The 15,485-nt window shown below is 45.9% G+C and overlaps 1 protein-coding gene across 4 annotated transcripts; it reads right to left on the bottom strand.

Annotated features, from left to right (window-relative positions):
- Positions 1–14: 14 nt before the first annotated feature.
- On the bottom strand, positions 15–13,828 carry Umod (uromodulin). 4 transcript variants are annotated; one of them, XM_037211070.1, is made up of 12 exons: positions 13,678–13,828; positions 11,922–12,048; positions 10,034–10,816; positions 9,842–9,949; positions 8,311–8,519; positions 7,307–7,455; positions 5,068–5,313; positions 3,647–3,809; positions 3,020–3,101; positions 2,238–2,275; positions 422–518; positions 15–336 (listed from the first exon to the last, which is right to left on the bottom strand). In XM_037211070.1, the coding sequence occupies exons 1-11, from the start codon at positions 13,708–13,710 to the stop codon at positions 456–458; spliced, it is 2,001 nt and encodes a 666-aa protein (XP_037066965.1). In that variant the 5' UTR covers positions 13,711–13,828; the 3' UTR covers positions 15–336; positions 422–455. The 4 variants fall into 4 exon arrangements, with proteins under 4 accessions (XP_037066965.1, XP_037066968.1, XP_028723639.2 ...); XM_037211073.1 differs by lacking the exon at positions 422–518 and adding an exon at positions 13,496–13,603 and having other exon boundaries at positions 2,234–2,275; positions 13,678–13,824; XM_028867806.2 differs by lacking the exon at positions 422–518 and having other exon boundaries at positions 2,234–2,275; positions 13,678–13,826.
- Positions 13,829–15,485: the final 1,657 nt, after the last annotated feature.

Raw genomic sequence — 15,485 nt, 5'->3', positions numbered from 1 at the left:
ATGACTCCAAAAGCTGATGTTTTAAACTTATGATTATTAGTATCCTTTAAGGAGACAGGGGCTTCATATACAGATGCATCACAAGTCCCATGTGGAGAGAGAGCAGCATGGAAAGGGAACAACTGCGTCTTGATAGTGAGGCTTAAAGGAAGAAGAGTAAGTGCAAGCTGGAGGCAGTGTGAGCTCCCTCTGCTCTGGCTGGAAACCAGCCTGCATCTCCCCTCCTGGCCAGCAAGAAGTGAGTTGGGAGCCACACTAGGTTTTCTTCTGTCCATCAGTGAAACATCAGGGTCAAAGTGGCTGAGAGAAACAGAGGCATCCAGATGCTCAGGAGCCCTAAAAAATAAACAATGATAGGGATGTGGCAAGTGCTGCTGTGCTTTTGTGCCAAGTAACGTAAGACGCTTTCCTACAGACTAACCAAGAATGAGGGCACCCTCTCTGGATGAGGAAGTTCAAACGAAGATGTCTACACTGAATGGGGAAGTGGATAAAGGCTCCATTCCACGTGGACTAGTCTGAAAAAGACAGCAATGTCTCCCGAGGTACCTGGTGTGCAATGTCGTGCAACACCTAACAGACCCAAACAGCCTAGCAACCTGGAGGCTCCTCACAGAGGACATGCCTATGTCATGGGAGAGCCGTGACTTTCCAGCTCTGAGCTCAGGGGTACAGAACTCATGCCAAACATCATAGCAGCCTTCTCACACCCAGGTTCCACAAGCCAAGAAAAGCAATGACTGTGTGGATTCAGTTTTCATCTGGAGTGTCAAATAAGGCAGGAGGCATAAGAAAAGGGCCACAAAAATGTCACCAGTTCCTGGCTTTTGTGGTCTGAGGCTTAAAGAAGAAAAAAAAATGTAGTTTCTTGTTTGTCTGCTGTGCTCAATGCACTACTAAGCTTGGTTCTTGGCAAATAATGGCCTCGACAAATATTTGTAACCTGTGGAGCACCTCCTGAAGGTATTAGAGATGAGCCTCAGCTTCTGGAAGTGCCAAAAGGGGCAGGTGTGCATGTCCTTGGGGAACAGGTTTGTAATAAATATATATGAATATCTGAGCAGCTAACATGCAAGCATACAACTGCAACTGTGTGTATATCTGTGTATAAAGACATGAGCATGTGTGATCTGTGTGTACAGATACAAATGTATGATTGGCATGTGCATATATGAACATTTATGATCTGTATGCGCATATATGAGTATTGTGGTATGAATGCAAATATGAGTGTGTATGGTTTGTATGCTATGAGTTGTCTTTCTATACTCTGAATATGTGTTGCTCACACTGGTTAATAAGTAAAACTGCCTTGGCCTATGGCAAGGCAGAATAGAGCCAGATGGGAAATCCAAGCAGAGATACAAGGAAAAGAGGGTAGAGTCAAGGAAACGCCAGTAAGCTGCCCAAGAAGCAAGATATGAAAGTACCGGTAAGCCACTGGCCATGTGGCAACATAGATTAATGGAAATGGGTTAATTAATAGAAATTGGTTAATTTAAAATGTAAGAACTAGCTAATAATAAGACTGAGTCATAGGGCAGTCTATAATTAATATTAAACCTCTGGCTGGTTATTTGGGAACAGGCGGGCAGGAGAGATTCAACCATCCATATCTGTATGCAGATATGAGTGTGTACAGTCTGTGCACAGATATGAATATGTATGGTTTGTTCACAGATATGAGTGTGTATGATCTGTGTGTAGATTGAAGTGGGTGATCTATGTGCAGATGTGAGTGTGTATGGTCTGTATGCCCATGAATATATGTGCAGATGTGAATGTGTGTGATGTGTGTATATGAGTGTCCATGGTTTGTGTGTATGCATGTGTGTGATCTATGTACAGATATGAGCATGTGTAGTATGTGCATGCATATATGAGTGTGTATGTGTGTGTATACAGATAGGAATGTGTGTGATCTATGTGTAGGCAGATATGTACAAGTATGCATATAGATATAAATGTATGTGGTATCTGTATAAAGATATGAACTGTGCAAACATAACCTGGATATGGCATTCTCTCAGGTTGTTGGGTCACACCTGTGTTCCCACACACTATTATGAGATAGCACAAATGTGTGCATGAGTACAGCCAAGGTCTCAGATGAATTGCCTTTTGGCAGCTCAGGCTCTGAAGGCTAGGCCCTCCAGCCCACTAAGACCTCCAGATAGAAGCTCCAGGGGAGTGTCATGGAGCAGGTAACTATACAGAAAGGACCTAGACTTACTCACGTTGCTGGAAGCAGCCTTGGATTCAGAGGCCTGGACACCTTTGGAAGAAACAGAAAGATCCATGAGTATTGAAGCACATAGCTTGCAAGGAGGCTGAGACAAGCTCCCTCAATCCTTTCCTCTTGCAGTCAGGATCATCTTTCTGAAGCCCAGATATGGTCATACCACTCCCCTGCATCTAATCTTTATAAAGCCTCACCCACATTGCTTTCAGAAGAAAGACTTAAAACCTATCTGGATCTACAAAGCCCCACAGGGCTAGCCTCACCTATACCAGTTTATTCACTACCACTGGCCTAGCTCCCCTCAGTTCTCCTGACAACCTAGCTTCTCCTTAGTCTTCCCATTACCTCCCCATTACCAAGACTGGGTCTGCATCCTTTGTCAGAACATCTTCAAACTCTGTGTACACTTTTCTTCCCGCACTTAAGGCACTCGCAGTTCTATACATCTAAATGATGCTGTTTGGATAGCGTTTCCCCTACTTGTCAAAGATCTAAGGCAATGCTTATCACAATATACTAAACCACAGGAAGCACCAAAGCATGTCTCTGCAATGGATGGATGGATGGATGGATGGATGGATGGATGGATGGATGAATGAATGAATGAATGAATGAATGAATGAGTGGGTGAATGATTGCACTAGAACTGGTAAAAGAGGAAGATAGCCCAGAGAATCCATTGGACCTCACTCTTCAGTTCCCAGTAAGACCTAAGAAGCCAGTCTCTGCCACCTTGCCTCTTCCCCATTCAGTGACATGACAGAACAGATCTCTCACCTTGCCGAGTGATGGGACCCAAGTTCAGGACACGGGTCTGATCTATGGAGTTCCCACTTCTAAGTTTAGTACCAGAGCAGGTCTGCAGAGGAAGGGTGACATGGAAAATCACTCATGGGTGGAGAGGAAGGTGGAATGTGATCCCGGCATGAGAAGTGGGCAGCCAGCTCAGAAGAGCATCTTCCTGCCTCATGCCGGAGATAGGAGATCATGTCCCTGCCCTGCCTGTTATTGGGATTGTGGACAAGTAAGCTCTCTGAGCTTTTCCAGTTGAGAAAATAAGCTAGCACCGCCCCCAGTGAATTTTTGTGCAACTTGAATATGTTAAAACCCCTGAGTTGCACACAGCGCTGGAGGTTTACGTTCTTGTTTTGGGAGATAAGCTTGCAGCTTGCAAATAAGGTTAATTTATCAGCCAAGCCCCCTGAGATCACCACTGCTTCCTGACTGCCAGATAGACCCGGTGTCCTGACTGGCCCTGCCCACTCTGTCTTGCAGCTCTGTGCCTGTGTGTTATTAAAATAGGAAAATGCCACAGATGTGTGTCTTCCTTTATGTTTTTGGCCAGATGTCTTGGTGATAGAGATGGGCATTCCAACAGGCTGTTGCGGTGAGGGCATGACTCACAGGTTTGCACTGTTCATTCACAGAGTCACACAGGTACACCTCGCAGTGCAGGTAGACCAGGTCGTAATTTCCTGCAAACCGGAACATCTGAACAGAAAATCGGCCCTGAGGGGACTCGCCATTCTCCATCACCTGAATGGTTGTATCCTCTGTGTGCGGACATCTGAATGGAGAACATTAAGACGTACGATGCTGTTGGTTAAGTCAAGACTCTGGAGCCCCGCTTCCTGGACTTAAACGGCACATCACCATCTGTTAGCTGTGTGACTTTGGGCAGCTCATTTAATCTCTCTGTGCCTCAATTTCTCCATAGGCATATGGGAGTAATGTCAAATGGTAATTGTGAGGATTAATTTATTTTTTCAAAGTGCTTAGAACAGAATGAGGCACACAGTAGGTGCCGTCTGTGTCTGGGGCTAAAGAAAAATGATAAAAATTCTTCAGCCACAGAGTTGGAACAATCCAGAAGTCCGTTTCATTGCCAAGAAAATATATTCAAGAATCATTAACTATTTTATGCTATCAAATATGTGCCTATAATAGCAGAAACCAGGGAGTCCGGGCAGCCACTGAGCCAAGCGCAGTGTGTGTACCCATCTGCATTGCACACAGTGGCATCCAAACATATCTGCTAGGAAAAACAAACCGACATGCAGAAGAAGCTCATGAGCACCGGGCATTCTGGGCAGGTCCTGCACCACAGGCTGCAAAACCTCTCCCTCCCCCACTGCATTTGTCCAAGAGGCTTTTCCTCACTGCATATTTCACTTTCATTTAATTGTCTGTCTTGCCTTCAGAATTTAAGTTGTATGAGAGCAGAGGGTTTCATCTCTTCTCTTCACCATGGTACCCACAAAGTCTGGAAAGAGCAAACTTGCAAAATATCTGTTTAATTTCTCCACAGCCTCTTAAGGGAGAGTCTGCTCCCTCACAGTTTCACCTGCTCCTTGGCTAACCATGTCCATCCCCTGCTCTTCTTAGCCAGGCCCGGGCTGCCTGTTGCTCTGAGCCTGCCATCAGATTTCTTATATGTTCTGAGTCAGATTGCCCACTTGGCCCTCCAGTGAACATATGCAACCCTCTTCAAATATAATGCTATTGTATAAAAATAAGACATTTCAAGAAAATCAGTTAAATCAAAGCATGCCTCTTAAAATGTTAAAACATTTGGTATGTGCTTTATATACTTGCTAAAATGCACTTGATAATGCATTTATGTAATAAGATCTAGGGAGAATCCTAATGAAATGGTACCTAAAAACTACTGGATAGCATAGATAGATCTCTGTCTTCAGGGTAGGCAAGAATGCTAAATTTAAGCTAAAGGATCATGAACATAAAGATGTATTTTCCCCAATTAATTCTAAAGACATATCCACAAACCCCATTCATGAGCCCCCAGATAGGACCCACTGTTTTACCTGTCCTGGATAATGAAGTATTTCACAGGGTCTGTGGAGTTGCTACTGGGTGTGGCGTAGCAGTTGGTCATTAGCAGTACAAACCGGGACAAGTCCCCCCCATCCAGCATGGTGCCCACATACAGAAAAGCCTCTGTGGACAGCATCACAGAGGGACCTTGGTAGGGCTGTGTGTAGGCAGGGCTCTGGAACAGCGCCATCCGAACGGTGAACATGCCTGTTCCACCCAAGCTGATGTTCAGGGCACTGCAGAGGACGAAGAGCTGTTAGAGAACCAGATTGAGAACACTCACAGATGACTACCCCTTTCCGATCAGCATTCTTCGACAGTTCCTTGCAGGTATCTGTCTGGTTCATTCAGTAGCAGGACTGGACCCTGCTCCACTGCTTGGCAAATTTCTGTGAGCACTTGGAGGTGAGGGGTATTGGGTAGAAGTCCTCTCTGACTGAATAGTTCTGTGGTGGGACTCAGGGATCTGCATTTCTAAAGCTCCTGTTGATGCTGATGTTACAGATTCATAGGCCCTATCTTCAGTCACAGGTCCAGGGCACTGCTGGTGCCCCCTTCCTACCATCCTTCAAAATAGGATAAATTCTTGAGGGACCTGCCTGGACTTCTTGAGTCTCAATCTTCAACATGTAAAAAGAGATGAGCTGTCAGGAGCCCTACGGACTTAAGTTCTAAGGATCTGCAAAAGTGTTCCTTCCAATACCTACATCAGATTGGGTCTTATGGGTTGCTTTTAATCTAAAAACCCTGGTGTGAATTTCACTGTATGATCTCTCACAGTATACAGAGAGAGTGGTATCACACAAAATAAGGCATATGAGAAATGCCCAGTAATACAGGGGTCCACGTCGTAGTAGAGAACAGGCTGAGACTTCCTTGAGCCCCAGAGAGGTTTGATCACATACCTGTTGCTCTCTGGTGCCCAGAAGGTCGGCCTAGGACATGGCCACATCATTCCAGGGCACTTCCTAGCCAAGTAGTACTCCATCCAATAGCCCAAAATAAGCAAGTCACCGATACCTCAGTGTAACTAGAGTTTTCCTGCCTTGCCCACAGTCAGGACAAATCTTTGTCACCCACCAGTTCCACAGCCGCTCAGACCCAACCAAGTAAACACAGAGACTTATATTGCTTACAAACTGTATGGCCATGGCAGGCTTCTTGCTAACTGTTCTTGTAGCTTAAATTAATCCATTTTCATAAATCTATACCTTGCCACGTGGTTTGTGGCTTACCGGCATCTTCACATGCTGCTTGTCATGGCGGTGGCTGGCAGTGACTCCCTCCGCCTTCCTGTTCTTTCTTTTCTCCTCTCTGTTAGTCCCACCTATACTTCCTGCCTAGCCACTGGCCAATCAGTGTTTTATTTATTGACCAACCAGAGTAATTTGACATACATACCATCCCACAGCACCTCAGCCCAGCACTCTTCCCTGAGTTTGCATCTTCTTGGGCTACTGTAAGGCTCTTATGAGATATTTCATATAAAGCACTTAAGGTGATGTCTGGCATACAGCAAATGCTCCAAAAATACTAGTGATTGTGACTGTTATCCTTCCCATCATGAGCATCAGTGGCCTGTGACTCATACTCAAAGACTTCCAATTTTACTTAGTAATGGGATTCTACTTTTCACCAAAATGGATGGAGCTTCCCTGATTCACCTCTCCAGCTACCTTTCCACCCAAACAAGGCCTCTTTAATCAGAGATAGGATTCAATTCAGAGAAGGATGAAAGCTGGGGTCTAAATATGAGACATGATTGTCCAGAGTCCCCTCCAGAAGCAGGGCTACCCAATCCTTCTGAAAAGGCGGAGACTAGTATTGGATCCCCTTTGCCGAACCTCATTGTCCTAAGAAAAGCAATGCAAGTATTGTTAAGGCCCCTTGGCAACTGAGAGCAATAGTTAGACGGTTGCTATGGCTTCCCAAAACTATCCAGGTAATATATGGCAGAGCCTGGGTTAGAATCTAGGTTCTGGGATTCCTCACTAGGTGTCCCCACTAAGCAGTCCTGCCCCCCAGACTCCAAAGCCAGCTCCCACTTGTCAAGGCAGCTGAAGATCTCATGGCTGAGGGGCTAAGGGCTGAGGGCTGAGGAGCTGAGGGGCTAAGGGGCTGAGGAGCTGAGGAGCTGAGGGGCTGAGGGGCTGAGGAGCTGAGGAGCTGAGGGGCTGAGGCTGAGGAGTGAAGCCTCCCAGGAGTACTGGAAGCCCCTGATGACCACACCTGACCATGGGCTGTAGGGATGTCTTCAGGCTGACTTTCATGTCCAGGGGGTAAGAGCATTCAAAGTTGATTCTGATGATGATGTCACGAATGATGATCTCATTTGCCAGATAGAGGGTGTTGCTGTAGGTGGCATGGGTTTCATTCGTCTGTGTTGGGTGAAGAGGAGTAGGAAAAAAGTACATGAGACCTTATGCAGGGTTTCATAGCCAATGAGTTTTGTCTGTGGACTCCTGAAGGCTCCCCTCCCAGTCTGTGTGTTCCAATAGCAGTAACTTTAGGAGCAGGTGTCATGTTCTAGATACTGAGCTACATTCTCCTCCTGAGTCATTCTACTGATGCTTCCAATGACCTAAAGTGGGAGGGCTCCTGAATCCCTGCCTCATGGATGAAGGGATGGAGGTTCACGGTTCCCTAAGAACTGAGTATGTCCATACAGAGCAGGAGATCTACAAAACCTGAATGGTGGCTACAGATTCTCCACAAAACCTGGCCTAGTTTCAAAACTGCAGATTTCCTCCTCAAAACTGAAAATCATATGCAAGCTATCACTAATTACATTTCACGCTGTCCTTGACAGTGGCAATTTCTTCCTTTCCTCCTTTCATTTTGCTCCTCCTCATTTTCTTTCCAGGGATGAAGGAGCAGGAGGAAGCTAGGTGCCAGCCACATGAACATTTAATGGCTGATCTCAGCAGAAACCTCTGGGGCTCTTCTCAGGACCCCTGGACACAGACAGGCTTGCTTCTGATTCCAGAGTTAACCTTATGGTTAGAAGCCACCACTGACAGCCTAGTCCTTCCTTTCCTATCTGTAGAACGGGAAGTCATCCTTACAGATAAAGCTCACACATAACATCCCTACAGAGAAGTAACAGTCCCTCCATGTTGAAGTTATTTAGTCAGGGTCAAACAACTCACCCAAAGATCATACAAGGTGTGGACTTGGGACTGAAATAGGCACCAACCACTCCAACCCTGATGTCACCACAAGCAAGAACTTACTCTCAACACTGTCCCACAGGGGCCATCCCGGGCAGGGGTCACCACGGACATCCAGTCTCGTTCACCGCTCTCACTGAAGCCTGAGCACTGGCTGTCACTCAGGTACATGAAGACCTTCATAAAGCCCAGACTCTGCAGCTGGCATTTGCTGAGGGACATCTTGATGTCATTGGCCCCACACTCCAGCCTGCGCTCCAGGAGGGAGACATCTGAAAAGGCCAAGGACAATAGGATTAGGAGCTTGTTCCTCCAGGGCAAGGCATGTCCCCAGGAACCCAGCATGCTTGCTGGGCTGGTCACCAGATGGTACCTCTGCTTGAAATGCCTTGGGTCAATCACAGTCCCCTCTCAGACAAAATTGAATTATGAACATCAGTGTGTGGGTCCAACCACCAAACATCCAGTTCCATGTTCCCTTAAGAGTGGATTGTATATAAAATTTAAGGTAGTGTGAGGGTCTTTCACTGGCCCAGCATTAAAAAACATCAAACCCAGATGAAAGAAAACATTAAATGACTTTCTTTGGTACCCTGGCTACATGCAGGTGACAGTCTCCCACTGGCAATGACTCTGATGCTATATGATAGCTAATTTCCCTCTTAGGCAAAGAGAAGGCTCAGAGTTTGGAGTAGGCAATGATGAATTGCTAGAATTTGTCCTTATTTTCCAAGTATTTGGGAGCAGGTGTGATAGCCGAGTGGGTAAAGGTGTTTGTGGCCAAGCCCTACCACCTGAGTTCAGTTCCTAGGACCTATAGGGTAGAAAAACAGAACCAAGCCCCACAAGTTGTCCCCCCAATCTCTGCAGATATGTGTGAGCCCCTCCTCACATATACATCACACACACACACACACACACACACACACACACACACTCTTAAAAATTTTGAAGTTTTTCTTAATTTTTCATTTTTAGTGTTTTTAAGTATTTTACTGAAGTGCCACACATCTGTAGAAGTGTAACGACTTCCTTTCCGCTGTGTTCCTTTTTACAGTTAACTTTGTGAGGTGTTTCTTGCAAATGCAGTGTGACCACCCACACCCTGAATCAAGCTCAAGGAAGCAATCTCACCAAACTGGAGAGGAATGTGATCGCTATAACATTCACCACACAGATAGTACTTGGATACAAGCAGAATCAGACTGTCAGCACAACAGGTGACTCGAGTCTGGAAAAGTCTTAGCCATCTTCAACGACACCCTGAGGAAACAGGCTGAGAGAGGGCCAATGCCACACCCAGTTTCTGATGTGGCAGGTGGCTCCGTAGCTTCTGGTTACTTCTGGTTACCTGGTGTGCCTGCCATGGTGTAGGGTCTTCAGAAAGAAGGAACTGGGTAGGAAGAGGTCCTCCAGTCCCTGGACTCTGGGACCTTTGGAGCCAATTGAGATGGAGGTGCAAAGAGCCCAGGCTCTTAGTGACCTTTCTTTCTCACTGATTGGATGTGTGTCCTCTGGTCACAGGCCCACACAAGCACGAGCCTCGCTCCTGAGCACTGATTATTTTCTCAACAAATCTCCCCCTGGGCCTCACCTGTGATGTTAAAGTTCAGTTTACACTGGCAGTCCCATCTGCCGTCATCCAATATGCAGTCTTCGTCCACCCTGCACTCTTCGCAAGTCCCCTCCACGGAGCTAGGATCTGCAATATTATCAAGACACACAGTCAACAGCTTGTGCCTCAAGACTCCTGCAGACTAAGGATGTAGGGCGTTGCTCAGCTCACCTGTGCAGTAAGCCAGATTGCATTCAGGGGGCGCAGTCAGGTTGTAAACATAGTAACCACCTCTGCAGGCCTTCACTTGGACCTCTGTGGACCACAGACAGCAGTGGCCGCTCCAGTGTGCACAGGCCATGCGGCTAACGATGCCCTCACTGCTCGAAGGATGTGAGCCATTGAGCCACATGGGTGCAGCCGTGTTGCATCGCAGGACCGGCACACAGGTCTCAGCCATGCGCACGCCCCCCTGGCCTGTGAACCGGTACCAGCCATGCAAATTTGAGTCACAGGAGTAGCCAGCACCGTACTCAGAACTGCGCCAGTATTCAGACAGGGTCTCATACGCATTGCAGGGGTCCTCACACACCAGTGCTCCACCTGGGCCCTGGGGCAAGCAGTCCAGACCTGGCCCACAGGAGCCTGGGGAGCACTCACAGTGCCAACCATCCCCTTCATAGCCCTTGGGACACACGCATGAGTAGTTGCCCTCCGTGTTGACACAGGTGGCCAGGGCATGGCAGTCACTGAGTCCCAGCTCTGTGCACTCATCCACATCAGTGCAGCCCAGCTCAGGGGTCAGACGGAAGCCATTCTGGCAGATACACTCATAGGAACCCAGTGTGTTCAAGCAGATGCCATTGTCAGAGCAATTGTGAGCTCCCGGGATGGCACACTCATTCATGTCCTCGCACACCAGTCCATCACCAATGAAACCCGTCTGGCAGGAGCATGTCGTGACCACTCCATCCAGCATACAGGTAGCATTGTTGTGGCATTCAGAACACCTTCCTGTGGACAGAAGAACCCAGCTTCAGAAGCCCAGCACATATTCTTCCTTGCTTCTCAAAGGACTTGTCACCTTACAGACACCCATCCAACCTCTCTTGAGTAGATTCTTCTATTCACCTAGCTAAGCATGGCCTTCCCTTTTTGCCTTCTTTTAAATGTCCACAATATCTCACATCCAAGAGCTTAATACACGGTATTTCTGATATCTGTAGAGGGAGGATGTGTGACTAAGCTGCTACCCCTCCCCAGCCTTTTCAACAGTTAGTCCCTTCTGCCCAGGTCCTCTTCTCTGCCTGTGCAGCCTTCACCAAGACCCTGCCCAGTGTCCCTTCTCTCTGAAGCCTGCTCCCAACCCATTTGACAGGATACTCATGCATCGCTTTCAACAGTGAAAAGAAAAATGCTGTTGTTAAGCATCACTTAACTGCATGTCTGTTAAAAGCATGTGCCCTTTTCATTCTGGAGCTTTCTGAATTCTTCCCAATGGCCCCATTTTAATTTATCTTTATTTACAGACATGAACATTGAGGTTCAGAAGGAATAAGTCCCTCACAAATTGGCAAACATGATAGACACGCAGCATGACCACAGAATGTGTGCTTTTAACCATGACCCCACAATTATATTTAGTGAGTACTCCAGGATGGAAGCCCCATGGAATAACCTCCCACTTAAAGGAAAGGTGCCTGGGAGCCACCGGGGCTGTTCAAATCTGCTGTGGAGCTGGGCATGTTCGTGACTTTACAGTGAAGTGCAGGAAAGGTTCTGAGAAGTTTTAGCCCTTTGCCCCAACATCAGCATCACCCAAACTTGGTTATTGTCCTGGGCCCCTTGTTAGAAATACTAAAGCAGAATTTGCACCTTAGCAAAACTTCTAAGTGAGTCCTGGACACATTACAACCCATGAGATGGGCTTAGAATAAAGATCATGTCAAGTGTGCTAAAACAGGGGTTAAGATTGCTTAATCTTAACTAAAGATTTACTTAATTAAGGATTTAATTAAGCACAGGAAACAGTGCTACATACACATGTATACACACACACACACACACACACACACACACACACACACACACACGCATGCATGCACCCATTCACACTTACTTGTTTCTGATGAATTACTGGCTCCAGCTACCGTGAGCCAAGGGGTTACCACCATGACCGCTAGCATCCAGGTCAAGAAGAACATCGGCCTCATCTTTCCTGCTCTTCCCTCTGGTCCCGGAAACACCTGCCCAAAGGCAATGTTGGGTTAGGTTCTTTCCCCTGTGTTTCCAATGCCTTAAATCCTAAGAACAAAGATGAGTGAAGTATATGTGTGATCTAACTCCCCTCCCCACAGACAGAATGGGTGCTTTGGTTGTGCACCATTTATATGGATCAGGAAAACTGCAGTGCTATAGCTCTAGCTTTGGTGGGCTTCTGAAGCCTCTGTGGACACACCCATACTCCTTACCCATGCCCCATACCCATCTTCCCAAGCTCCATGTACTGCACATTTTGAAGAACTGAATCTTTTGTTTGGAGCAAAAAGTCACAAGATGGGGTGGTGCTCTGTACTCACAACCTTATTAGAGGCAGCTTTGGGTTTTTATAGGCAGTTCTTGATTATCTGAACTTACAATTTGCTAACACCTACTTATTCATTCAACAAACACTTATTGATGGGCTACTCTGTGCCAAACAGGGAGCTAGATACCAAGGAGAATCATGAATACAGTCCGCATCTTCACACAAGCCATGTAAAGAAATGACACAAGATAAGGAACTCCAGAGATGATTAATTTCACAATAGTGCATATTACAGTTGTGATTGCAAGAGGTAAAAATAATTCCAGGTGGATATAAGTATTACCCTAAGTTTTACAACAGCAGACTAGGATGGTGTTAGAGGTAAACACTTGGGAACTGAGCTGAAACAGAGCCCAGTCCCGGTGTTACCTATCACAGCACTAGTTTTTGATGTTTAGTTTAGAATGATGCATTCTAGTTTTCTCATCTGTGCAGTAAGGGACCACCTCTTCCACCAGCTGCTATATCGGAAATGCCCGGCCTAGTTCTGTGCTCAAAGAAACTATGTGCAAGAACAAATGCTCTCGGAGTTGGGGATATGGCTCAGTAGTTAAGAGTGATCACTGCTCTTGCAGAGAACCTGGATCGGGTGCCCAGCACCCACATTAGGCAGCTCCTAACTGTCTGTAACTCCAGTTTTAGGAGATCGACCAGCCTCTAGCTCTGAGGGTACCCGCACATACATGTTGCACATAAATTCATTCAGTTACACACATAATAACATAAATAAAGATAGTAAATATTTTTAAAAACAAATGTTTTCTAGACTTCTGAGTCTGAGATATAAGAAACACACACACACACAAGTAAAAGTTTTATAAGATAACTCTTATCCTTACAATGTATGTTGCTTGCTGACATGGTCTATTAAATGAAGAAAATTCTAATAGAAACCACATACACAATCTCACAACCCGCTGGTGTAGTTTGAAAAGCACTGTAGCATTCCTGTGGCTAACTAAAATGGCGTAAGCAAAGACCCCACACATAGCAGATACTTTTGCTCACTGCCATAACCCCAGTACCCAGCACAGAGTGTATGCTTCCGGAATACCACTGAAAGAAGGAAAAATAGCTAGCATGATATTTCAAAAGCTTTGCCTCACAGAGAAGGGAGTTGACATGTCACAGATCGCAAAGTTGATAATCAGTGGAGTAATGGATCTTGCTGCTCTGACCACAGTGTCCAGATGCTAAATTCCTCTCCCACCTCCCTGAAAGAGAATGGGAATAGATAGAGGAGAAGTGGATAGTGGATACAGGAGATGACTGCTCCAGCTAGCCTTACCTGAACCCAGGAGGACAGGACTGATCCATTCATAAGTGCTTCTGATCAATATATAGACATCTGCCCTTGGCTGGCACTCTCTCCTCCAGTTATTCTATGCTTCTGCTCCTTGGGATTGTTTCTGTGGGGGTAGAATTTTTCTCTCCTTTGGCATAGTGTTCCCCTTTTCCAAGCCATGAGACTGTTGTTATTTTTTCCCTAATAGTTAGAGACACAACATGATTGACATTGGAGGTCACACCTCTGCCTGGAAATACAAGGTCTCTGTTTTTCACCTTTTGGCAGCAAGACATTCCTCAGTTAGACATTAACTGGCAAAGCGGTGCCAAGGTGCTGGGCTTTTTCTTGGTCTTGGGCAAGGACGAGGTGGGACCCAAGCCCAAGGGGCCAGGCAGAAGACAATATCTGAAGCCACCCTGTGTTAGGATAAAAGGGATACTTGCTTTGAAGTCTGGAACACACACCTCAGATCAGCTCTGTCCTCTAGAGTCCAGATAGGAGCAAGAGAGTCACAGAGAAGGACAGCAGACCACAAGACCGTCTGGACATCCTCTGACAGACCAGAAGGTTGAAGTCCAAACAGTGGAGCTTCCTTGGGCTGAGGTTGCCTGGGTCCATCTTGAGTTCTGTCCCAGGGAATTTAGCTCTTCTCTTTCACGAGACCATTTTCTTCACCTCCCTGTGAGCAGCAGAGGTGATTGACAGAGATGATGCAAGTGGAAAGATATGGTGATACTTGATTCAAGCCAATTCTGTGACAGATGCTTTGCTGATACGGAGTCACAGAGATAAAGTCACTAGAGATGGAGCCACAGGCCACATCTTGTGACCCAGTCCCATGCAGTTGACAACCCAAAACTTGGTAGAATAGATGTCAGTATATTGAGAAAAATTCAATACATGTGCACTTTGACTATGTAGGAAGCATAACCATGACCAACACATTGACTTTCTTGGAACATATTTTATTCTGTCCTCTTCATAATTTCCTACAAGTGAAAGTTCTGGATCAAAGCAGTGTGTACTTTTAAGAATATTAATATTATTCTTTTTATTATTTTAATTATTTATTTTATTAAATTAAATATTTAATTATTTATATATTTATATAATATCTTTTCAAACAGCATCCCAATGATATTTTTAAAATGAATTGTTAGGACCTGAGGATGTAGCGCAGTTGTTGGAATGCTTGCCTAGCATGCACAAAACCTTGGGCTCAGTCCTTAGCACAGCATAAACTGGGTGTGGTGTAGTCAGAGCCCTTGAGAGTAGAGACAAGAGGATCAGAAGTTCAAAGCCATTGTCAGCTACATGGTGAGTTGGAACAGCTTGAGATGCATGAGACCCTGCCACAAATAGTACAATAAAATATAACAACAACAATAATAATAATTTATAACCTACCCTCTAGTCCAAATTGGAGAGAGTATGTACTGTCTCCTTGGTTGGGCTGTTGGGCAGGGCTACTGTTCCCTGCTCTGATCACCCCAGGAAGCCAGCTGGGAACCAGAAAACTGAATACAGCTGCCATTTCCTAGAACCCACTGAAATTCATGAAACCAACCAGTCCTAAAGTTGCTTAGCCCACCCCTCCTTTCCCACCTGAAGAAACCTAAGTAGGGTACTAGGAAAGTAACTCAGTCACTAAAGTGTCTGCCACACAAGCTTAAGGACTTGTGTTCAATCCCAAGCACTCGCATAAACTCTGGGTGTGAGGGTGTGCAATTGTAATCCCAGCACTGGGAGGCAGAGACATGCAGATCCCTGAAGCTTGCTGGCCAGCCAGTATAGCCTGCTTGATGAGT

Source organism: Peromyscus leucopus, chromosome 1, assembly GCF_004664715.2.
Source record: "Peromyscus leucopus breed LL Stock chromosome 1, UCI_PerLeu_2.1, whole genome shotgun sequence".
In the NCBI taxonomy this organism is placed as follows: Eukaryota; Metazoa; Chordata; class Mammalia; order Rodentia; family Cricetidae; genus Peromyscus; species Peromyscus leucopus.
The sequence above is the reverse complement of the archived record's forward strand: the minus strand, read 5'-3'. Positions and strand labels throughout refer to the sequence as shown.

Coding starts and splice junctions, on each gene's coding strand:
- Umod (XM_028867806.2), bottom strand. CDS start 13,710: ATGAATGGATCAGTCCTGTCCTCCTGGGTTCAG. Junction 8,520..9,841: donor ACTGAACTTTAACATCACAG/GTGAGGCCCAGG, acceptor TGGCCTTTTCAG/ATGTCTCCCTCCTGGAGCGC. Junction 3,102..3,646: donor TGAATGAACAGTGCAAACCT/GTGAGTCATGCC, acceptor CTTCCTCTGCAG/ACCTGCTCTGGTACTAAACT.